This window comes from Arachis ipaensis, chromosome B5 (assembly GCF_059453495.1).
Source record: "Arachis ipaensis isolate K30076 ecotype BB chromosome B5, ASM5945349v1, whole genome shotgun sequence".
In the NCBI taxonomy this organism is placed as follows: Eukaryota; Viridiplantae; Streptophyta; class Magnoliopsida; order Fabales; family Fabaceae; genus Arachis; species Arachis ipaensis.
In genome coordinates, this window is record NC_142440.1 from 142,855,436 (window position 1) to 142,881,634 (window position 26,199).

At 34.5% G+C, this 26,199-nt stretch overlaps 1 protein-coding gene, 1 long non-coding RNA gene and 2 pseudogenes across 2 annotated transcripts; 2 read left to right on the plus strand and 2 right to left on the minus strand.

The window, feature by feature from the left end:
- Window positions 1-425: 425 nt before the first annotated feature.
- Window positions 426-4,324, minus strand: LOC110262553 (uncharacterized). Its single transcript, XR_002347246.2, has 2 exons — window positions 2,000-4,324; window positions 426-1,915 (listed from the first exon to the last, which is right to left on the minus strand). It is a non-coding gene; the product is annotated as an uncharacterized LOC110262553 (long non-coding RNA).
- A 7,682-nt stretch (window positions 4,325-12,006) lies between these two features.
- On the plus strand, window positions 12,007-15,214 carry LOC107641160 (NAD-dependent malic enzyme 2, mitochondrial-like; annotated as a pseudogene).
- Window positions 15,215-17,104: 1,890 nt separating this feature from the next.
- On the minus strand, window positions 17,105-19,125 carry LOC107641161 (zinc finger CCCH domain-containing protein 48-like; annotated as a pseudogene).
- A 4,551-nt stretch (window positions 19,126-23,676) lies between these two features.
- Window positions 23,677-25,074, plus strand: LOC107641163 (uncharacterized). The gene is made up of 5 exons (XM_016344667.1): window positions 23,677-23,745; window positions 23,833-24,175; window positions 24,254-24,408; window positions 24,511-24,645; window positions 24,721-25,074. Exons 1-5 carry the CDS (start codon window positions 23,677-23,679, stop codon window positions 25,072-25,074), a joined length of 1,056 nt encoding a protein of 351 aa, XP_016200153.1.
- Window positions 25,075-26,199: the final 1,125 nt, after the last annotated feature.

The following is a 26,199-nucleotide window of genomic DNA, read 5'->3' on the forward strand; positions in this document are numbered from 1 at the left end:
ATTCTGTTACTCCTTTCTGTATTCCGGTGTTCGAGAAGTACATTATTCACAACATCAGCAGTTTGAGGTTAGTAATTAATATGTTAGTTGGAGTAATTTTTCTCAGATTAGTTAGAGTTACCTAATATTTCTTAGTTAGTTGTTGCATGCTAATTATAATTAGAGTTACTGTTTACTGATTTCATGCTATTCAATAGTTGTTGATTGTTTTTAACATGTGAATTAGTATAAGTTGTTAGTCTTTTCTCAGTTAGTTTAGTCAGAAAAATTGGTTTAAGTTGTTAGTCAAATCTTAATGAAATTAAGTTAGAATATAGGGTTAAGTGACTTATTGGTTAGGGATGCCTAGGATTTTAGTGAAAGTAAGGTAGATAACTAGTATTTTCAAATATGTTTGTTTACAAATCCTGTTAATGCGAAACAAATGATGATAAGTATATATTATTTTGTGTAAATTGAGTGTGGTTAGATAGAGCAGCAGTTATTGGGATACGAGGATACCCTCTACAGATTAGATCAGGTCGAGCACATTGCTGACAGACTTGATCGAGTGGTACGATAATATAGTTGTCGTTTATCTCTCTTTAATTAATAAACTATGAACTTGTGCTATTTAGAGTTGACATTTTTTTTTTTATCTTATCTTTCCGTTTGGTAGGCGCCTCGGATCTTGCGCACCAGGCGGAATCTGATGACGAGGCCACCGGAGGCGATTAGGCCATATCTCAGATGAGCCGGGTTTGAGTATGTGGCCTATATGGTTGAGTTCGATCATGACTGGCCACTTGCCTCGGCGTTGATAGAGAGGTGGAGGCCTGAGTCCCACACCTTTCATCTAGCATGCGGAGAGATGACCATCACGCTGTAGGACGTGGCGTATCAGCTGGGACTCAGGATCGATGGTGATCCTGTAAACGGGTGTATGGGTAGTTGGGAGCAGCACCATCAGGGACGGACCATCGAGGACTTTTGTCAGCAGTTACTGGGTGTTATGCCCGACGCGGATGACAGAAAGTTACAGACGAAGTGGACTGTCAAGCTCACGTGGTTCCTTAACACTGTCTGCAGAGAGCTGGAGTAGGACGCCACTGAGGAGCGCCTCCTGAGGTACACGAGAGAGTACATCATGCAGTTGATAGGGGGTATTCTATTCCCAGATGCATCTGACTCTCGGGTGCACATCAGGTGGCTCCCCCTGCTGGAGGACCTCGATGCATGTGGTAGGTTGTCGTGGGGGTTGGCTGTATTGGCATGGATGTACCGCCAGATGTGCCGTGCCACAGATCATGGTGCGCGCAACCTAGGTGGTTGCGTCAGCCTGCTATTGTCTTAGGCCTACCACCGTATTCCCCTACTATGCCCTGATGGATTTGATACTCGTCGGTTTCCGCTGGTTGAGAGGTATTTTTGTTTATTTTCTGCAATAATTCTTTGTTAATTTATTATATTAAGTGTTTAATATAACTGATTTGTGATATAACTTTTACCGCAAAATTGTAGGTGGGTTCAGTACCGACCTGACAACACCAGAGGCGAGGGCCGCCTTAGGCATTACAGGCATATCCTGAACGGGATTGGGATACTCTACGTAAGTCATAAATATTTAAGTGTAGCCAGTTTACTTTATATTATGTGTTTTGCATATGAAAATTGAATAATAACACCAACTTGTGTATTGGAAACAGGTTGATTGTACACCTTCAGGAGCCATATTCAGATCCACCATCGTCCGTATGATATTTCGTCTAACAGGCCCACTCAACGGACTATCGTCGACAGTATCCACAGACGATCCTCGGCCACCCAAATTGACGAGGAACACAGATAACTCTAACAGATGAACATTTGTCCAGCGGTTGTGCCAAGACCGTATAAGACATTAAGACATACATCCTCGTCGTCATGCAGACAATACCTGATTCAAAAGATAATAAAGTTGTTCTCATAAGCATGTTCAAGTAAATATATCATCAACAAATACAACGCGGCTGTGACATACCTTTTATAAATTAAACTACCACCTATTTCGGTTGGATATCTATAGTAAATTTTCTTCACCTTCTTTGTCTCTTGCATCCCCACGGAAAATAATATCAGATTCTGTAACAACTCTAAGCTGTTGATTTCCACTGTCAAATAGGTAAATATCGGTTGGTTCAATCTAAAAACGATAGAACCTTCTTCATCATACACCATTTCTCCATCGTAATGAATGGATAACAGTAGATTTCTTGCCATTGTAAAAAAAAAAAAAAAGAAATGATCAACAACCAAAATGATTATGGAGAACAAAGTCAGATGCTCAGCTTCATTCTCTAACTGGCATTTATGGTGGCAACTTTGCCTAGAGTTCGCCAGGGTGTGCAGCGAACTCTGTATAAATCAAAGTTTGCCGGGGAATGCGGCGAACTCTATAATTTATCTAGAGTTCGTCGAGAGTGCAACGAACTTGCCTTAATTACCAAAAAAATATGCATTTCGGTAAATAAAACTCAAAAGCGAGTTTGGTGAAAATAAATATTTTTCATAATTTATTATAAAAAAAAAATCCTTATATTCAGCCATCGTAATTACTTATGCATGTGAACTCGTACTAAATTTTTATTTTTTATCTTTAATAAAAAAATTTCTACAAATTATTCAATAGTACTTAAGAAATTTCAATAATTGCTTTCATTGAAGCTTAAAATTTCTCATTCACTCTAATCATATATATTTGCAAGAATTATAATAAAGTCATATAAGCTTTATATTGATCATATCTATTAAGCAACAAAAGTATACATTCAAAATTATTATCAAATATGCAATCCTCCCTGGTCAAATATATTTTGGAAGACACAAAAATATTACATAAGGGCCTCAAAGATAAATTAAACCTCAAAATAATAATGTTTTTTAAAGTTTTTCTTGCAACTAATTACTTCCCATTTGACTTAACGTACACATATCTAAAGAATTAAGAAAAGCCTTTAATAAACAATTTTTTTTTTTTTTTAATGTTGTTGCTGGTTGTCAGATGAGAGATAAGTGCTGTCTGGCTGAGATGTTTCTGTCATTCATCTACAGTGAGTACCTACAAAAAAATCTTATACTCCGATACAGTTGAATCATAAAATATGGTTAAAAGAAACCGAGCTAATTTAGATCCCGGTTATGAACTTATAATTGTAAAGCAGAATATGAAAAATAATATATAGAGTAATTACTCCTGAGAATTTTAAATTAAATACTTTAATCCGGTAAATTTTAGAATATACATCACAATTTTTAATATTTATTTTTATTAGATAATATAATTCCTCTCATTTGAGTGAAGTATATAAAATAGTCTTTAAAATATTTTAAAAACTACAAAACATGCAGTCATTTCGAGTAAACAAATAAAATTAAAAGAAAAATATATTATCTAAAACTTTAAAAATTATTTGGTGTATTTTAAAATCTGATGAACTAAAATATCCAATATTAAAATATTACTTATATATATTATATTTAAATAATTTTTATTAAAACAATATTTTAGGGTATCCTTTTCTGCTAAAATAACACATCAAAATACAACAATAAAGGTACCGTACCAACTAGCAAGAATAATTTTATCTGTATAAAATCGATTTTTTTTTGTAAAAATAATTAAATAGTAGAAGAAATATAATTTTATCCTGGTTTGTAATTACAAGCAACAACTAACAAATATGAAATAAGTAGAATTAAACTTAGTTGCATCTATAGATCGTATACATACACCTCTCGAAGTTATATCATTTGATAATGTTTTATTAGTATTTTTATTTTATTATTGATGAAAATCATTTATCAAGATCCTTGTAAATACTTGGTGAATAATAATAAATAAAATTTATTTTCTTAAATAAATTAAAGACATGGAAAAAGGAGATGAAGGTGAAGAGCTCCCTTCAATCCAAATAAGGATCAAACCATTGGTAATGAAGCTCCTGAGATATGGAAGCCATAAATCTACCACAAACACTTATTCATGGGTAGAACTCTGAGATCCATAGCTTAGCAGCTCTATTAACCTTTGTTAGAACCTCTTTTGGACTTCAAGGAGCTCCACTCCTTCATCATCCATAACACACAAAATATATAATCAATAATATGAAATTTAAAATATTAAATAATAAAGATACCAGATCTAGTGAAGATATATATGTATAAGCAACAAGAAATAATTAATAGAGAAATATGCTCACACAAATTAAAGTTAAGAAAACCCTAGTTCTTGAGGCGCACCAAGAAGGCTTTGGCTTTTACCCTCTTTGAAAAGAAAATCTATGAGTGCAATGCATTCTGATGCCATTCATCTACTTAATATTTATATTGAAAAATGTTGGAAAGCAACGTCTTGTATATATATATATTTTTTTTTTCACCGTTACTCCTTTTTTATGGCCTTTCAATGCCAACTACCATTCCAAGTTAATTTTTTTTAACCGATTCTTACTTACCTCTCAATAATAGAACTGTGTATGTGATAATGATACCAACGTGGTGGCCAGTGTGTGTACAGATATGCTAGCTGTTTTTGTTTGTTTTTTATTTTTCCATTAGAGGAGATCTTATCATCTAAATCTACTAATACATTTAATCACCAAAAAAAAAAAAATCTACTAATACATGCATTATTTTAATGATTCTGTTTCGGGTAGATATTTTAATAAATGATTTTTTTGAATGAAATTGTTTATATTCTTTTGCCTTGTTCAATAAAAAATAAAATAATACTTTATTGCACAAAATATGATATTTCACTATTTATGAATATTATTTAAGGTAATTTGATTTTCAGTATTCGACTAAGATAGACAGAATTCAATATTTGACTAAAATAGATAGATTTCAATATTTGAAAAATTTATTTATAAATAAATAAAATTAATTTTGTATTTATAAAAATAAATAAATTATATTCAGAATATTGACAAATTAAATCTATTTAAAATAAATTTAATGTCTAGTATTTTAATTACATGAAAACAAATTTTTTGGATACAAAATTAATGTTATTCTTTTCCATAGATTTATCAAAGTTTTAAACGTTTAAAAGTAGAAGTGATAATTTACTAGTGAGTTAATGTGACAATTTCGAATTTTTTATTTAAATAAATATTTTATTTACTGAAATAAATAATTTTAAAAATTATTATGAAAATACGTAAGATTACTTATCTCATTTACAGTGTAAACGAGATAAATTTGTATGTAAATGAGATAAGACAGTGCGTGTGATACGTGTATATTTCGTTTACAGTGTAAACGAATATCTCTTTTACAGTATAAACAAATATCTCATTTATACTGTAAATAAGATAAGATTGGGTAACGCCTATATATAGATGTCGTTTACAGCGACATTCTGGGCCTCATTTCCAACCTTTCCACTACTTTCTCATCTTTTCAATCCCTTTCTAACCATATTATTGAGTAAGACGAAGATGGCGCGCGCAGATACATGTGATTCGGATATTAATAGGCTGAACGCGATATGGCACTACGTCGGGGGCAGCCGACTTTGCGGTTAGTTTTATTATCTTGATGTTTATTTTATCTCATATGTATAGCCATGGTTAGGATACTTGCCAAGAACTAGAATACAATTCGTATCGTTAGCAACAAGTTACTGATAGGGTATAATTCTAGGAATGTCTGTAATTAAGTTGCTTAACTATCGTATACGTGTAAATTTCTGTTAAACAAATGTATACGATAGTTAGGTCAGTTTGATACGCGATGGACCTATACAAATTTTTAATAATTGTGATAATTTATTTTTTGTCAAAAGCCTTGCTTACTTCTTCCCCGGCAAGTGAGTCACGCGCTTTCACCACCCGATGCCATTGTCTCGTATCTGAGGTAAGCTGGGTTCGGTGACACGGTGCCTCTCAAGGACTTCGTCTTCCACAACTCTCTGATGACGGCATCGTAAAGCGATGGCGTTCGAAGACCCGCACGTTCCACCTGCCATGGGATGAGGCCACTATTACCCTGCAGAACATGGCGTACCACCTTGGCTACGCGCACGTGGGGAGCCAGTGGGGTGCTTTCGTGATTTCTACAGGTAGTACGGCACGAAGACATGGGAGTTGGTGGAGCGACTACTCGGTGTCAGGCCTCCGGTGGTTGGCAGCAGGGGGCGCAGAGGAATGAGTCATTCTCGTTGAAGCTGACATGGCTGCGCGACCGTGTCCGCCATATGCCTCAAATGGATGATCCAGAGACACTCTGACAGTATGTGAGTGTTACATCTTGTTACTGATCGGAGGTTACCTGATGATAGACAAGTCAAACAACCTAGCCACTACTTGCAGACTTTGAGAGGTGTTGTGAGTTGTCTTAGGACTCAACGGTGCTTGCATGGACATGTCATTCATTGTGTCTACAACTGAGGCACGACAGACATCACCGGCTGCACTCTGCTGTTGATGTCTTGGATATACCAGAGATTTTTCGAGTGGTGTCTACCTGACTGACAGGTTTTCATGTATTCTATGGCAGCAAGGTAACTATTGTTTATGTCTTGCTTGTGTTTTGAATTTGTAACTCATTATGACATTCCGTAAATTGAACTCGTATTATTCTTATAACCAGTGACAGGTTGATAGAGTTGACGCAGTAGAGCAGGGACCAGCATGAGACAAAGGGCATCCGATGGTGTCTATCGCTAGATCAGTTACGAATAGATGAGGTTAGCACTAAGATTTTATTCCCTGGCAGTTTCTTTTGATTCCTGTTATTCTTCAATTTGGAATTGCTTATAGCTAACCAAATAAATTAAATATAGTAAATGCATTGAAACTTAATTACAAATCTCTTTCAGATATGGTAACTTTTTTACTACATCGACATTAAATAATCTTAATGATAAAAAAAGTCTACTTCCATAACTTGTTTAATAATAAAGTCTACTTCCATAACTTGTAGCCATATCTCTTTGTTAAATCTACCAGCCCAGTCTGTCATCTCTTGCGACAAGCCTCTCAATACATCTATGTACCACTTGTACCCAACCTTGCTGGGACTGTAAGCGGCGTTTGTGAGGTATCGCTTGCCCTCAACAGACTTGAAACGAGATATGAAGTTTGCGGCCATGTGTCTAACACAATAAGCATGGAACGCCCTCGGAGGTTGCCAACCACTATCATCAGCCCTCAGTGCAGCCTTGATCGCCTGTGAACTATCAGAAATAATCAACAGGCCTTCCTGTGGGGTGACATGTCGTCTCATATTATTCAGGAAGAAAGACCATGACTCCGTACTCTCAGACTCCACAATTGCAAAAGCAATGGGAAGGATATTGTTGTTGCCGTCTTCTGCCACTGCAATAAGCAACACACCACCGTATCTTCCATATAAATGCGTGCCATCGACAGAAACAAACGGCTTGCAATGCTTGAAAGCCTCAACACGGGATAAGAATGCTCAAAATACTTTGTCGAGCATGCTACAGCTGCAGGCCATAAGGTGCCCATCATAGTAAGGTAAGGCCTTGAGCTCATATATTGTTCCGAGACAACAACTCTGCAGTGCTTGTAGTAGCTTCAGCACCTTATTGTATGACTCCTCCCAATTCCCGTACATCTGCAATTGCCTTTTACTTTGCCATTCAGACCTTTTTATACGAGAGTTTGAAGTAATAGCTTTTCCGAACTGCACCTTGCAGGACAGGGATGCAGATGGATGGATTGGACTATATCAACGATGGGATGACCTTGCAAATGAGGCTGCTGTCCAACTATCGATGGTCTTGGGACATGGTGGGTGCTAAACACGTATGCGCTCCACCAACCATTCGAACCTCTCTAACGAAATAAAATATTCATGGTTGAAAACTACACTAGATATAGCAATCATAAATGAGTAAATACGCCACAATTAAACTTGAACTCACCAGTATCCGAGGTTCTGTCGAAGGGCTACACGGAGACTCCAAGGACATCCATTTATAGCTTGGCAACAATGCACGTGGTACTTTAATCAGTCCAATTCAACCACTCGGTACTCAGTACTTCTGCGAATGCTGTAGTTCTTCACACCCTGCATGACTAGATCTCTGCTTTTGAATCTATGGCCGACTCGAAACTCCACCCCACCGTCTGGGTTGTAATTCTCTTCCCTGGTGTTGGAAAATGGAGATTTCTCATGCATGACGTCCAGATCCAATGTATGATAGTGACTTGGTATATCTGATAGCGCCAAAATCAGGTGAGAAGGAGGCAAAACATAGCGCACCCTGTCGCGACCGGCGTCTCGGGTACAAACTCCTCCTCCTCATCATCTTTAGAGGAATTACTATCGTTGCCATCCGCAACGTACTCTTCGTCGGAGTCTTTATCAGCCACGTCCATGTCTTCCACTGGACTAGCAACATGAATCGATGGTGGTGCAAGAGGTGGATCATCCTGCACAAAGGTCGAGTGGACAGAACCACCGCCACCAGCATCACCAACCTCGGCAAAAAGCTCCATCGCTTGTTCTGCCATGATTCTCCCATGGATGTCAAACATGAGTCACACATGCTCGTTGACCTGGAGCCAAAATAGGAGAAACAAAAAAACTCTGTTACCCACGGTGCTAGCAACCTATACCCCACCCTTCCGATCTCTTTTCTCCATAAACCAATAAGGTTGCTCAATATCAGACTCTTTAACTCATACAACGAACTTACGGGCCAAGTGTGCAACAGTAATGGATTCTCACACTCAAATATCACCTCATTGTCACTCTTTCTCATACAACAATTGGGATACATATAGACAACCATATATCCGCTACTACTGGACATTTTTGCCTATTTTTTGGAAGAAAAACGGAGGAACAGAAGATATGAAATGTATGTGGAGAATGCCAAGAATTGCACATCCTTTTATAGCTATTGAAAATTTATCTTACTGTATCTCGTTTACATTAGAAACGTTATAATTTAACACGTATAAACGAGATACGTGCATATACACGTGTCACGCGCACTGTCTTATCTCGTTTACACTATAGATGCAAGATTATCTCGTTTATACCATAAACAAGATAAGTAATCCTACGCATTTTTGCAATAATTTTTTAAAATTATTTATTTTAGGAAACAAAACATTTATTTAATTTATTTAAATAAAAATTCTAACAATTTCACATTGTGTAGATAATTGTCAAAGCACATCATTTCTCATGCTAAAAAGACAACAAAAGTATCTCCAATAGTTGTTTTTAAATTCATTTCATTTTAGGTCTTATAAAGTGTCATATGAGTATTTGTAGGATCATATATCATAAATTTTGATTTAAAATACAATATAAAATTTTTCACTCCAACATTTGATTTTATTTTAATTTAAACTTAAATTATTTTTTAATTATTTCAAATAATTTTAATTAAATTGTGAAATTTTAACTAAAATAAAAAATATAAAATTATAAAATTAATAATTATATACCGTATTTAAAAGATATTACACACTAATGAAAATAAATTTTAAAATTAGAAAAATTAGATTGCATTTAGACGGGGAGAAATATTAGAATTTTGTAAATAATTGAGAAAAGAACTTACGCTAAATTGATTTTGATCTAATTATTGATAAAAAGACACTAAAAAATAGAGTAATAAAATACTGGAGTATACAAGTTCATTTAACAACGTTAAATTGAGTATATCTAATTAATTTGAGTATATTTTGATTGAGTCTTTATTGTAACATTACAATAACAACGCTCCAATGTTCATTTAGTTGCATTTAATGGATTATAGTGGCAACATTTCACTTATCTATCTTCAACATGATACGGTCTCTTCTTGCTGATACCAATATCATTTCAAAGATGTTATCCAACGCAAATTTCAATTCTATATCATTGTAATTACTATAGAGGTCGAAAATGATACCCAAAATTGATCCTATTAATTGGAGTTTCTCTAAGTATCAGGGGTTAATCTAGTGGTTAGCTCATTAGTCTGCTTAAGTAAGTATCAGAGGTTTGAATTCTGTCTTGTGCATGCAACAACCTTTTTGTCAGTTCAAGCCTTTAAATAGAGCTCGAATTCACGATGGATTAAATCTGTCGGGCTGAAGAATAATGTGATAAATCCAAATAAAAGCTTTGAATTAAACTTATCTAAAAATGTAATTTTAATAAATAAAATTGATCCTTTCAAATTTCAAAATCTAAATAAATGCACTTACTTATAGATTACCTGCATTAATTAGGTATTTTAGTTCATGAAGTTATATTAGGTATCTTGGTTTGTAAGTGAAGGAACGTGTATTAATGCAAAGGGCGTCACTACTGTGTAGAACTCTAGTTTATCTACATGTGTATATGGACATATGTCCAGTGCTGAGCGTGTCTTGGAGCTTCACGTGGAACATTAAAGTAAGCGGTCGTTGATGATGTAATTATTGAAAATAATATCAAAGGTAACACGTGGTACATTAAGGTAACACGTGGCATAGATTATGGTCCTTTTGTTGGGCTTGACTTCATAAGTTGAGTTTGATGATGTACATGTTAAGCTTTGTGATTGTAATTAGCCCATGCGAACATACCTGGGTATCGATTATGTGACTGACATGGATAAATTTAAAAACAAACGCTCTGGTAAAAATCTTCAGGTTATGTAATAATTACTGTAGCAATGCCTCCCGTGAAGCGATGACCCACCATAAAAAACACTGCTTGTCCTGTCCCTTTCCAATAGTTTATCTGCCTCCACAGACCGATGACTCAATGCATGCCTTCCTCGAGTGGGTGAGTAGATCTAACAGATGTTAGTACTTCTTCCTCCAAATTGATGGCAATCTAAATTCCGACATTTTTTCAAAATGGGTATACCTTTGCATCTCTTCAAAACTGAATGTTATTATTTTTCATTTTTTAAATTGAAGAGAACATTACTAAATGTTAAATACCATTATAATATTATATAATTTTTTTAATAATAAAATTTTCATTTCAAAAATTAAATTACAATCAACTTAGTCATAAACATCTTTATTATAGTCAAAATAAACAACAAGCAAGCTCACATCATAAACTTTCTCTCTTCTTATGGATTCCCATCAATCAGATTTTGTCCTCTAATTATTTACGGTTCACGCAAGAGAACAAGGCTATGAATGAATAATACTTCGATAGTGTCCCTCTACACATGTAGAACTAATTTTCTGTCTACACAGTAGTATATGCCTAATCGAAACAGACCTAAGTAGAAGAAAGAGGGAGCATTTGCTCCCACAAAGATTTTGATAAAAAAATAATTATATATAAATATTAAATTGTTAACATTTATCTTTTTGTCATATTATGTTTATCCCTAAAATAAATAAATCAACTAACAAAATAGTAATAATTAGCTTCATGATACTAGCTAATTAGTAGAATATGTCTTAGAATATCAGTCGTTCGTTTAAGTAAGTGTCAAGAATTCAAATTTTTTTTATGTAAACAATAATTTATTGGATAAAGAAATTTAATTTACCCATGCTAAGATACCTTAGGACATATAATTTATTAATATACTTTCTTTAATTATTTCAGTTTTATTACCTTCTGTGATAGGTGCCACATTCAAAGGGCCTTTACTATCTTAATTTCGTTTTGACTTCATTAAGATTATCTACTAGGTAAAAACCAGTAACTTTTTCTAAGTTTTTATATGTTGAATTTCTTAATGTGGCAGATACTTCTAGTTATGCTAGATGTTGGAACCAACAATCAAAAGCTACTTGAAGATCGTCTTTGTGAGTAAAATCTTTCCTGCCAGAGCTTTGTTTTCTTGTTTAAAGCTTCCGTTTGTTGATTAGTTCATCCTTACTTTGCAATTATATTTAGAAACTGCTAAGACCATACCAAAAGCTAGCATGTGAATTAATCTTAGTTGATCTTGTGAAAGGTATTGGTGACTGTTCTGATGTCATTTTCATGTGATAGATTTAGGACTTCGACAACCAAGGTTGGAAGGTGAAGAGTATCTATCAATTTGTGGATGAATTCATGGAAGCTGTTCATGCTCGATGGCCAGGCCATTGTGCAGGTTTCTTCTTTCTTTCTTTCTTTTTATTCTTTTGGGCACATAGCTGTTATCAATTGTATAATTAAATGGTTGTGCTAATTTCTTCAGTTTGAGGATTTCCAAATGAAGTGGGCTTTTGAAACTTTGGAACGATATCATAAAAGGTTTTGCATGTTTAATGATGATATACAGGTGAGAAAATGATTTAAGACTTTATTAATCAAGAAAATCTTGAAGGTTGTTATCTACTGGACTGTTTTATTGAAGTAGCTACCGAAACTTAATTTTTCCTTCATGTCCTTCAGGGCACTGCTGGTGTTGCTCTTGCTGGAATATTGGGATCTGTAAGAGCCCAAGGTCAGCCATTGTCTAATTTTGTAAACCAAAAGATAGTTGTGGTTGGAGCTGGAAGGTAATTGCAGAACTTATTATGATCAACCTTAATATTGGGTGTGTGATTTCATTTTGTTATTTCATCACATTCATTATAGATTAGCTACTTTTGTGTCAAGAACATTTCTTCCCTGGCTTGCAGTTCAGGGCTTGGTGTTCTGAAAATGGCCATCCAGGCAGTTTCAAAGATGGCAAGGTGCAGTAAAACAGCTGCCAAAAGTCAATTCTTTTTTATTGATAAAGATGTATGCTTTCACATATTTACTAGCTTTGTCAGTTCTTTAAGTTGTAATGCTTGAAACTATAACTGTTTATGATCGTAACTATAATAAGATACCCAATTTTGATTTTGATTGATCTTCTTGTAATGCTAGTATTATTTTTACTTTCTTTTTCCATCATATTGTTTGTCTTGATATGACTTAATATAAAATGCTGGAATTATAAAATAAATAAATGTGTGCAATCAAGTGTTGGATGCTACTGTTTTGTATTTGTATTTAGTTGCATTAATCCTGATAACAATGCCAATTCTATATGTAGGGTCTTGTCACAACTGATAGGAATAATCTAGATCCAGCTGCAGCTCCATTTGCTAAAAACCCAAGAGACCTAGAAGGGCTCACTGAGGGTGCTAGTATAATTGAAGTGGTAAATTTAAAGGATTCATTGAGTGAAACTCTTTTCTGTCAAGGGTTATGTTATGATATTGAAAACAATTATTTTGGTATAAGATTACTTAACCATCTACCTATGGTGATGCTAATCTTGAGGGTCACGCATAGTCATATTCATACATCAAAATTGATTGTTGAACATATTGATGTTTAGGTGAAGAAGGTTAGACCACATGTTCTCCTTGGTTTGTCTGGGGTTGGTGGCATTTTCAATGAGGAGGTAATTATCTTGTACAATTCCACTTATATCATGTCCTATCCATGAGTGAACTATATTAATAATATTTTTTTTATTTATATGTTAGAATGCTTGGTGTTCTGTATGTGTTATTCAGCAATTTCTTATTTTAATAATTGTGATTAAGCTCAGGTGCTTAAGGCAATGAAAGAATGTTTCAACAAAACCTGCCATCTTTGCCATGTCTAACCCTACAATGAATGGTTTGTTTGCACAAGGCTTAATAAACTCTCACAATTTCTTAATGTAATGACTGTTTTTAATTTTGACATTGTCGTTGATGTACCTGGACAGCTGAGTGCACTGCTATTGATGCTTTTAAGCATGCCGGAGGAGATATTGTATTTGGAAGTGGAAGCCCTTTTGAAAATGTAGATCTTGGTAATTAGCTCTCATTCGTTTTGAGTTGAGGCTTCTTGTCTACTTTACATTTTTCCTTAGCTGTGAAGAAACGTCTGATTAAAATTTTATGCAGGTAATGAAAAAGTGGGTCATGTAAATTAAGCCAACAACATGTATCTGTTCCCAAGGTAGGACATGCTTTCAGCTTTCTTGTGTCTTATAAATTTTCATGATCATTCTTATGGTTGGAAATATTGATTTATTCTTTTATTTTAAACTTTCCATTTTAAAATCGGTCTAGGATCACTTTTGTCAGGTGCTCGGCTAATAACAGATGGAATATTGCAAGCTGCTGCTGAATGGTATGCACATGTTAATGTGGACTACTTTTATTAGCATTCATAGAAGTTTGGCAAAATCTCTTTATTTGATATTTATAGCGTTGCATTCTAGAATTCACTAAGCTGCTAAAACCTAAAGCGATTAAGCATATTGTCCTTGTTTTACATGCTCAAACATTTATCTGTTCGCTCTATGCTGTAGACCATTTCCGTGTTTAACCCGTGATCATTTGTGGCATCTTCTTGCATTCATGATGACATGACATTCAATCTTTTAAAATAAAATACTAACAATATTGTCTTTCTTACAGCCTTGCTTCATATATGTTAGAGGAAGATATCTCAAAAGGAATCTTGTATCCATCCATTGATAGGTAATATTTTGGTCACTTGGTATATTTGATTTTTCGTTTTTGCTTTGTTGATTGATTGCTCTTATAGCTGATATTATTGGCATTCTCTGATCAATACTTGTGGTTGCTGTAGCACTCGAAATGTAACAGCAGAGGTTGGTGTTGCTGTTCTTCGAGCAGCAGTTGAAGACAACTTGGCAGAAGGGCATGGTGATGTAGGGCCTAAAGAACTTGCAAAGATGTCAAAAAGTATGTGAAATCTTTATTTACACGCTTTATATGATACTAGTTGATATGCTATAGTCTGCAAATTAAATTATTAAATATTATTATTTATTATGAAAATTAGTTATATGATTAGTAGTAGAATGTTTAAGTAGTGGGTAGTTTTAAGTTGTTATGTGTATAGAGAAGTTATTAGAGGTTAGGGACACGAGCCATTTTTAGCATCAGAAATTGGACACCAAATCTTAATCCCCTTTATATATGTAATACATAATACATGATAGTTTTGCATATACTATCTATGTTGAATGAGTTGCCGAAGATTAACAGTTAAAGTTTACATCCAAATATGGCAAATTAAGTTATTTGTGATAAAAGAGATAACATACTTCATGTCACACAGCATCTTATTTTGTATACAATGTTTTTCCAAACTTGGCAAGGTGTTGAAGTTCTAACAAAACTTGATATTTTGTACTATTAGTCTTTTAATACCCTATTTTATATTATCAAGCCTTACCAGATGTGGTTTACGCTGGTTGCAGGACGAGACGGTGGAGTACGTCGCAAGAAATATGTGGTACCCTGTGTATTCTCGTCTTGTTCATGAAAAATAGAAGTCCTGTCACTCATGTACATTTTTTTGAAGACCCTGTGCAAGTGCTCTCTATTTTTTGCTGAGAAATGTTTTTGGTATTCATTTTGCTTTGTATGGAGTCAACACACTTACAACTTTCTATTATTGGGTTGGATATGAGACTTATGTCATGTGTTATGTGTATCACATATTTCATCCAATAATAGAATATATATCAGTTTTGTGTGTGACACAGATGAGCAAGAATAACACATACACATCTTTCCATTCTCCAAGTTTAATATGTATACCATATTTTGTGGTGTTGTATACTACGTATCAGAGAAGCATATGCATACTAATTATATATCAAAATTTAGGCTGAAATACAATCCTTTTTCTAGAGAGATATATCAGTAATTTGAAATCTTTTATTGGTATTATTGCGATGTAAAAGAAAATGTTCATTATCATCGATAGTTTCAGGTAATGGTAACAATATCAATGCTATATGTTGGTAAATATTCTTGAAGGAAAAAGTTAAAAGAATGATTTTAGGATGCAAAAATTTTAGTCTTTCCATCCATTTTATGTTCTATGTCGGTTTCAGATTAATATCAGTATTAGTAAATATTCTGTCAGCAATGATAGAATGTTACAGCCATTTGCTATCAGCAATGAACTTAAAACTTGAGTGCATTTTCAATTCAGAGTCAAATTTTTTTGGAAATATCCTCTGACAGAAAGGGCTTATATGTATAAACAACTTTTTGAATCTTATGATTATAAAAAGTAAGGCTGTACACGGGTACAAAGAGAGAGAAGTTTTCATCTACAAAGACTTGTTTCTCTATTCTGCTTTGAGGTTCTACGAAGGGACCTATTAAATGCTGCTGAAAAGTTCTAACAGTCCAAAATTATGTTGTCTATTATTATTTAGCTTTTCAATTGTTCACTTTTTTCTTTCTTTCTCCTTAAAAAAAATCAAAACCGATACTATAATTTTGGAAGTTAAATGAAGAATTTAAAACAACATGCATACTTTTCAAAATTGATGGTCTTATTGAGAATTGTATAATAGATAGAATGTTACATTATACATTGGAAGTCCCACCGAGTTTTTATTTATACTGAAGAGAAAAATAGAACCAATGAAGAGAAAAATACATCAAGTTCGAGTTGTCAGATGAAGCTCAGGTCTAATTATTGAATGGGGCTATTAACTCTCTATTTCTGACTAGTTTCGGCATCTCTCTTTCCTTTGAAGTTCAGCAATATTGGTATCTCTTAGAACTAGAATACGGAGGATATTATTGACTCTCTTCTTTTAAGTTTTTCTTGATTCTTGAACACAATTTTTATTTCTTTTGGTGCTTTGCACCTTTGAGTCTAGCCGTGACTCTAAGTGTTTTGTTTTCAAGTATTACCACCTGATACATAAACACCACAAGCACTTAACTGGGGGAATCCTTTTGATTCAAATTTAGCTTTGCTTAAATTCCCAGACAGTGGTGCTCAGAGCCTTGAGCGTACTCTTTAATAGCTTTGGGTCACGACTTTAAATGTTCAATCTCAAGGATTACTTGACACTTTCACACCACAATCATATAGTTAGGGAGAACAACTCTTTTGAGCTTTTTAGGCCAATTTTCGACCCTCCTAACCATTGATACTCAAAGCCTTGGACCTTTTTCTTTTTCGATTTTCTTTTTTTTTTTTTTGCTATTTCTTTTGCTTCAAGAATCAATCTTTTTGATATTTCAGAGAATCAATAATACTTCTCTAAATTCTTGTACCTCAAGAACCAATATGCCCAACCCCAACATCAAGTATGCTCAGTTAATTCATACATTCAGAGAATAAAGATAAGGTCACCACATCAAAGTAATTAGAATAAGTCATCATGTAACTCAAGATCTTGTGTATTTTACTACTTTTCAGACCATTGACAAACATTTTCCATGTGATGCAATGCCAATGAACTTGTAGTCCTCTCCTCTTCCAGAATCTTTTTTGTTGTAGCTCGGGAGGCTGGCACCTTGGGCTCTTCTAACCATTTCCACACATTCAACAAACCAGTCCCATCTCCAGTGAAAAAGAGTCCGCCAGGGCCTATCTCAAAGGATCGAACTTCTTGTCTTGTAAATAGTCGACCTCTCTCTAGAAACCTGTAAAAGCAGGCACAGTAAGTAGCTACAACAGTAAAAAAAAAGCCCCGTAAAAGTAGCAAGACAAGTAGATGAAAGATTTATCATCACTCACGTTGGTAATTCATACATACGAACTGAATTATCTTTGCACGAGCAGAACAATATTGGCTTGGCCTCTGCATCAGTCATCCCATACAATCCAAGAACAGCCTATAATAACAAATAAAATAAAAATAAAAAAATGAATTGGATAAACCAATCACCTCCTTCTTAAACAAAATTAAAATATCAGCTTAAAGACATATTTGTGAACAAACGTTAGTGGTTGAACAACTTACAATTTGGTCAGTGTGAGTATATGTCACTTCTAAAGTTCCCTCCTCGGTGCACACCCAAACATTGACTGTGCAAACAGATGAACCCGATAACAAGTAATTGTCCCAGCAAATAAGCGATGTGACAACATCGGTATGCCCGTTAAGTGTCATTGTGCACTATAATGTATCAAGGTCCCAAACCTGTAGATAGCAGGGTAACAAATTGCTTAGCTAAAGGGGAATAGTGTGCAAATTACATGAAGCATATAAATAAATAAACAAAAACACTACCTTAATGCTATGGTCCATGGATCCAGAATAAAGCATCTTGTGACATCCAATAGCAAGACAAACCACTGGTTTACTATGACCACTTAGTGTTGCAACCATTTTGAAAGGAGACTCAAAGCTGCATCTCCAAGCATAAATAACACCATCCTGCAATTTAAATAGATTATTTAAAAACTAATGGACAACAGAAGTAGTTGAAATGTCATAGTTCTAATCAATAGCAAATGGCTAACTATAAACAAATCTTAAATCACTGCAAGGTAATTTACCTCTGGTCCAACAAGGAGGATATCATTGCCAACATTCAAGAAAAGGACTTGCCCTTTAGGTCTATCAAGAGTAACATCTGCACCCGTCTGAATATTCCATGCCTTAACAAAACAACCACAATCAAATTATAAGTTTACGGTTAAAGCTCCTATACATAAAATACCATTATTACAATAAAACAAAAGAGGAATGAAGTATGGGCTTACCTTCACAGCATTTTTCACACCGACAAAAATCCATGGGCCCTCAGATATGAGTGAGGTAACTTGAGAATTAAGATGGATCATGTTAACACAACGGCCAGTGTTGCAGTCCCATGCCCGAACTGTGCCGTCAGTGCTACCATAAATAAGTTTGTCTGAACCAGCCGGCAGTGCAATCCCAGTGATTGCCTGTCAACAAAATTTGAATATTATTTTAACTAGAGTAAACATTTTAGAAATAAATTTCCTTGCCCTCAAACTTATTTCAATTGCAGTATTCACTTACCAAGACAATTAACTACAGAATTAGTTTACCAAATACACTAAATTGAATGTACTTTCGTGTGTTCATATCAAATAATAAAAGGTGGAATCAAACATGTATATACCTTGTTGTGTTCATGAAGCTTTGCAAGCGTACCTATCACCATAAAACCATGAATGCAAATTCTGACACAAGTCACCATGCACACAATTGTCAGTCATCCAATATTTGCAAATACTGCGTGATTTATCTACAGAAGCCTTAGCAACAGTGGCCACATCTTCCACGTCTGCATTCTTTTCAATCAATACAGCCTTTTTTTCACACTTTCTTGGCTTCTCAACAGATATAGCTTCTGGTCTGCACTCAACAGCCTTTAGTGCACAATTTTCTGGCTTCTTGAAGGCCTTGGGTGCGCAATTATTTATTGCCTTCTTAGCAGAGGAACTGGCCATCTTCTCAACGGACAAATCGGGCTTCTTCGAATGCTTATATGTCGTATTGGCATTATAATATACATTGGATGGCGAGGTTGGTAAGCTATGTGAAAATCAACAAGGATTTCTGTTGCATCTCCCAGCTAGCCAATACTTACATGTTAGTGGTGTTGTACGACGGAACCGTTCAGTCCTCCTTGTTGTTGTTATATATAACAGCCATGATACTACGAAATAAAACACAGTATTTCCATCAATAAGACCCTTCATTGCTCATTAATCTCTTCCAAAACTTAAACAACAACCCAATTAGAAGAAGCTGCAGAATCCATTCCCTCATCAAAACCCAAATTCTGTTACTCCACTTCTCCATCAACCCAACTTAACACCACTTAAGTAAAATAGAATATGAACACTAAGGAAGAAAAAAAAGAAATTCCAAACAAGGTAACGTGCTAAGAAGCAAACCTGAATTAAGAGTAGAATTGAGTTCGAAAAGTGCAATAAAATTAATAAGAATTAGAATCACTGAATTGGAGTCAGAGAGATTCAGCGAAGATGAGAGTGCAAGAGAGTGTTTGTATAATAGTGTAAAGAAAATTGGATCACGTCCTTTATTTATAGATTTCGTTGACATAAGATCAGAAATTAAATTAAACCGAAAAAAATCAATCATCAATAAATATTAAATAGTATCATTATGAGACTCATTTATAGTTCGAAATTGATTCTGTTACATTTTTTTCTAACTGATTTTTCAATACATAGTTACTGCAACATATACATTTAATTATATAAATATAATAAAAATATCTTGGTTCAATCATTCATCGTATAATTTTTTTATAATACTTTAATTTTAGCATTATTTTTATGTTTTTGTCATTTTTACATCGATAAAAATTAGTTTATATTAAAAAAGATTTTAAATCTAAACTAAACATTCTCTTTTCCAAATCTACACTATCCAATCCTAACAAAATTCAAGTGCACTTAATTTACTCGTGATCAAAATCCTATTCTAAAAACATTACTGACAATTTGATAATGAAACAACTAAGTTCTTTTTTTCTTTTTTCAATCTAATAAAAAAAATTATTTTATATATATTTTTTATTATAGTCCTATTTAATTATTTAAATTTCATACAAGTTAACAATTATTCAATATTCTATGATACAAATATAAAAGATAAAGTATTGTATACTTTTTATTTTAGAGCAAAAGTTTTTAATAACAACATAATATATTACTCTTAAATTAACCACTTTTATTATTTTTATTATTATTGATATTTAATTTTGTTTAAACGTGTTACTCTTTTTTGTTCATACTAGCAATTTACTCTTACGTTTACATGCTTAAAATAAATAGAGATCATTATAAGGTAAATGTAAACTTTATTTAAATTATTAATTGGTGTAAAAATAAAGGAATATCATTAGTGTTCAAAAAAGTAATATAATGTAATTTAATATAAAAATATTATTTTAATTCTTAACGTTTAGATTAAATAACAAGAATTTAGTATATTATTTATATTTTTACAACATCACTTATGAATAATAATATAATATAATACTGTATAACATATTTTTTTTAATAGCAATTTTTTTTACTTGCTTAAAAATTTTCATATATTTTTAAACAATATCAATATGTCTTTATTTTTTATCTAAATAATATTTTAAATATGCTTTATATTTACGTTATTGAGTCTTTATTTGTCTTTATCTTGCTAATTGGCAAGAATAGTTATGAAAAGATAAGAAGGGTTTTGCAAAAAAAAAAAAAAATAAAGTGAGTAAAAGGAGTGAAGACGAAAAATAAAGTATGTATGTAGAACAAATTCTCACCTCATGACCAATAGCACACAATTTTTTGGCGAAGTTTCAATTTAGTGGTAAATTTGATTAATGGTTAATCAACTTTGTCACTATTATTTAATATATAGTAGGCAGATATATTCATGGCAATTGGCAAGTGTGTCGAATGACATATGCTTAGCAGTATCTATTTGGTATGATTTTCTAAATGTGGACCAAGACTTTTAATCAATTACAATTTTTGAGTCGGATGGAAATAATACTTATATAAGAGATTTTAACGATTAAATTACTCTAGATTCAAGAAATATAAAAAATATAATTAGATAACATATTTTAAGATTGTGTTTATTTATAGATATGAAACACTAAAATAAAAATATAAAAATATAAAATTATATTTAGTAGATAAAATATGAATAAAAATACTATATCCAAAAATATTGAATTAGTATATTTTGTGTTTATTTTGACAAAAAAATACATAAACATTAATAACAAAAGACACAATTTATTTTTTATTATTTTTATTAATATTTTATAATTATATTTTTTTGTTATTATATTTTTTATAAAAAATTTTAAATTAAAAAATAAAAATAAATTAAATTTTTATAATTTATTTTAATTTATTACCAAATAAAATATAAGAATACTAATTTTTATATCTCTATTTTTTTGTATTTTGTTCTCAATATTTTATTCTTTTTTCAGAACTAAACGAAGTCTAAGGATGCTTTTGATTTGTGTTTTTATTTTTTATTTTTATTTTCATTTTCAATATTTTTTTATTTTTTAGATTTTGTAAAAAAAATAATAAAATTTTATTTTCTATATTTACCTTCTATTTTTATTTTTTTAATAAATTTAAAAAATAAAAAATATTAAAAATTAAAATAAAAAATAAAAACACAAATCAAATACATTTCAAATATGTGGTTAGCCTTCTATTTATAGTGTTTAATGAAAATAAATAATGAGGACCAAGAGGGCTCATTTTTTCCATTATGAATTTGGTATTGGAGTTGTGCAATGAAATGGATGCATGACCAAAATTTTCACTGCTATGGAGATTGGTCAAAATGTAGGTTACGTTTTGGTTTTCTTTTTATTTTTTTTGTTAAGAGAAATAGACAAATGCAGCCTGCGTTTTGTATTTTAAAATGTTTTTATTTTTTTTTAAGCCCAGTCGTAGCCTACATTTTGCTGTGGGCATTAAAATTCTTTTTTTTTTGAAGTAACAAAACGCATCTTACATTTTACTTTTATGTGTCAGCTTTTTTCATAGAATAGCCAAAACGCAAGTTGAGTTTTATGGGCTGTCATCTTTTTTTTTTAAATACTAAAAACGCATGTTGCTTTTTGTTTAAAAAAATATATTTTAACCAAGAGTCCGGCCTATAAATACGAAGCAAGACTCTCATTCAGCTTGCCTCACTCCATTTCTACTCATTGTATTCTTCTTTCTTTTACATATGCCGTAGTTCTGAGTTTTTTTGGCAGTTAGGTGTATCAAAAAAGTTGGATTAGGTGAGGTTGCAGTTATGGAAAATATTGCAAATTTGCGAGTGTATTATAACGGTGAGGTTATACCAAACACACATGAAGGAGTGACTTTTGTTTGTGAATGTCTGTTGTCATTTGTTATTCCATGTACTATGAGTTTTGTAGAGTTACAAAATAGACTTTGTAATAACATTCAAAGCCACATTTCGAAAAGGGTGAGCAACATTTTATACAGGAATCCTGTACAAGTATTTTGTGGGCTGATACAGTTTCAAATGATGCCCATCACTGATAATGCCAGTATGCAGCAAATGTTATGTATTTATCAACAAATCCGATTTCATGTGCCGATGATCGAGCTGTACGTTGAGTTCGAACAGCAGCCAGGGTTGGGCACGGTCGGCGAGGAGGTCAATGTTGATGAGCTCGGGGATATAGATTGGGAAGAAAATAATAATGATAGTGAAGATGAATTCGAAGCTAACTATGAAGTCGATGACAAAAACGATGACGGAGACTTGGCAGGCAATCTGGCGGTGCAAAATGAAGTGAATGCAATTGTAAGCCAGCACCCGTTTGGTGTTCCGTCTTTTATGCGGACTCTAGATCTCGAAGCCATGCATTCCCCGGAATTTTCTGAGTATGCGAATACGGGTATGTTATGATTATTAACTCAAGTTTCCTATAGTGCTTACATTATTTGCCCTGTCTGACTGATGGTGGTGCGCATGTCGTAGGTAAAGGCAACGCTGTAGCAGAAGATGGCGAGTTTAGTGTCGGAATGGAATTTGGTTCGAGATAGTCGGTGATATCTGCAATCAAAAGCTACACCATCTCTAGAGGAGTTGATTATACTGTGTATGAGTTTGAGTCACAAACATTCTATGCGAAATGCAAGGGGTATGGTGCACGATGCGACTGGCTTATTTGAGCTACCTTGATTCGAAAAAAAGATTGTTGGGAGATCAGGAGATACAATGGCAAGCACACGTGCACCGTGGGCACGATTTCACAAGATCATGCCAAGTTGGACTCGGACACAATTGCAGATGCCATTAGGCCGTTGGTCGAAGCATACCCCTCGATAAAGGTGAAGTCTGTTATCGCAGAAGTTCAATCTAGGTTCAACTACACTGTGAGTTACCGCAAGGCTTGGTTGGCAAAGCAGAAAGCTGTCGTAAAGGTTTTCGGTGATTGGGAAGTTTCTTACCAGACTCTGCCAGTATAGTTGAAAGTAATGACGGTGAAGATGCCAAGGTCTCGTGTTCAAATTAAAACGCTCCCCGTTTACCGTGAGAGTGAGGAGGTTTAAGGTGTAAGAGTTCTGCACCGCATTTTTTGGAACTTCTATCCGTGTATTGTAACATTCAGATACTGCAAGCCACTGGTGCAGGTTGATGGCACGCACCTGTACGGAAAATATAAAGGTGTACTTCTGGTAGCTGTTGCACAAGATGGGAATCAAAACATTGTGCCTATTGCATTTGCGATAGTCGAGGGCGAGATGGCAGACGCATGGGAGTTTTTCCTAACCAATTTGCAGAGATATGTTGTTACCATTGATGCTGTGGGCATTATTTCTGACCGCTATACCTCTATCGACGCTGCAATAGCTCGCAGTAATGGTAAATGGTCACCACCAAGGGCGTGGCACATGTACTGCATCAGGCACATCGGGTCCAACTTCTTGAGGAGGTTCAAGTCTCCATATTTGCATAAACTCATGGTGAACACAGGTATTTCAACTCGCTGTTATGGTTCTATTCATAGTAAATTTGTGGCATCTGCTTATGATTAAATGGTTTGTTCAACAGGCTATTCTAGGATGGAGCAAGAGTACAACAAGAACTACCAAAGGCTTAAAGAGCGGGGTGAGGCATATACTCAATGGTGCGATGAGATCGGTGTTGAGAGATGGGTGTTGGCATTCGATGGTGGTCATCATTGGGGACATATGACGACAAACTTGGTATAGTACATCAATTCTGTCCTGAAGGGTGCACGTAACCTTCCTATGACCGCCCTTGTCCGGTCAACTTTCTATCGGCTGAATGAGTTGTTCACTCGGAAGAGTACCGAGGCTCATGAGCGTCTCCGCAACGGATTTACGTATTCAAAATTTGCAACGAAGAGAGTGGAAGAAAGCTTTCGACGTGCAGGAAACATTGTGGTCAACCGGTTCGACAGGCGCAACGAGATGTTTGAGGTTCGCGAAATGTAAGATGGTACCATTTACACAGTTAACCTTGCGCAACGACACTGCGACTGTGGCCATTTCCAGGTCGAGCGACTTCCATGTCGCCACGTGCTTGCATGTTGTGCTAACCAGCGTCTTGATTGGCAAGTGTACGTGCATGATGCATACAAGATGTCTGAAATTTGCAAGGTGTACAGAGGCGAATTTGTTCCGATGGGTGACCCATCTACGTGGGATAGATACGAAGGAGCGAAGGTGATCGCCAACTGGACATTGAGGGGCACGACAAAAGAAAGACCGAAATCAACCCGCTACTTGAATGAGATGGATTCGCGGGATATGCGTGGTCCTCGCCGGTGTACTATATGTGGACGCGAGGGACATAGCCGCAGCAGATGTCCTCAGCGCGCAGGTCCAAGCTCCATTGGAGGTCATTAGTGGTTAAGCTTTTCAATGTAACTTTGTTATGAGCTACTTCACAATTATATGTTACTTTTTTTTGTAACCTCGTTATTTAATTTTTTAGAGAACAAACATTTAGTCTCAAACAAAGTTATACGAGAACAAAGCTAAATATGTCATAATAATAATAATACTGAACAGAATCATCTAAATATAAGATATGACACTGAATACAAATCTGAATACAACACTGAATACAAAATCAACTACAACAGACTACTTCCTCGGCGCCTTCTTCGAATACAAGGATGTGATGTATTTGTCCGGAGGCGCAGTCTGTGTCCGTAAGTTATACGGATGACCTTGAGACACACCGGCATCCAGCCCACTGCCGACGTCAGTCCCACCGAAATATGTCATGCTCGCACCACCAGTGTCATACAAACCGGAGCCACTCATCCCTGGAGCACTCGCTCCACCAAGATCATACCAGTGCTGCAAGTCGTATTCCAGGTCAACCTCTTCCTGCTACGGGTACTCATTCAAATCAAACAACTGGAAGCGTGGTGGTGCGGAAGGACCGGGCGGATTTACATGCCCCGTTGATTGATCGAAGTCGAAGTCACTGGCATGATCTGAATGGTGCGACGACCACCAGACTGTTGAGATGTAGCAGGTCCTTCCTGCGGTGGCGTCGGAAATAGATAATCTGTATTTCACAAGACCTGAGAGAAGCTGATGGTGTCAGATCCACCCAACGGACTAAAGTGACCCTCGGCTGGAATTACCAGCTGTGGTATGTAGGGCTCAGGTGCCTGAACTGGTTGTGGTTCCGATATATATAGTGTCTGCTGCTGATATGCCGGCCACTGCTGTTGCTGTTGGTCGTAGGTCAGATTCTGAAACTGCTGGGCATATGCCGGCATCTAATACTGGTGCTCATATTCCGGGACCTGATAGTGGTGCTCATATGCCGGCACCTAATTAACAATTAATTACAATTAATAGTAATTCATGATAATAGATAAGTCTAAACAATAATAATTAATTATAATTTAAAACGGTAGAAATTAATAATAATAATAATAATAATAATAATAATAATAATAATAATAATAATAATAATAATACTTGAAACTACTGCTCATGAGGCAGAACTTG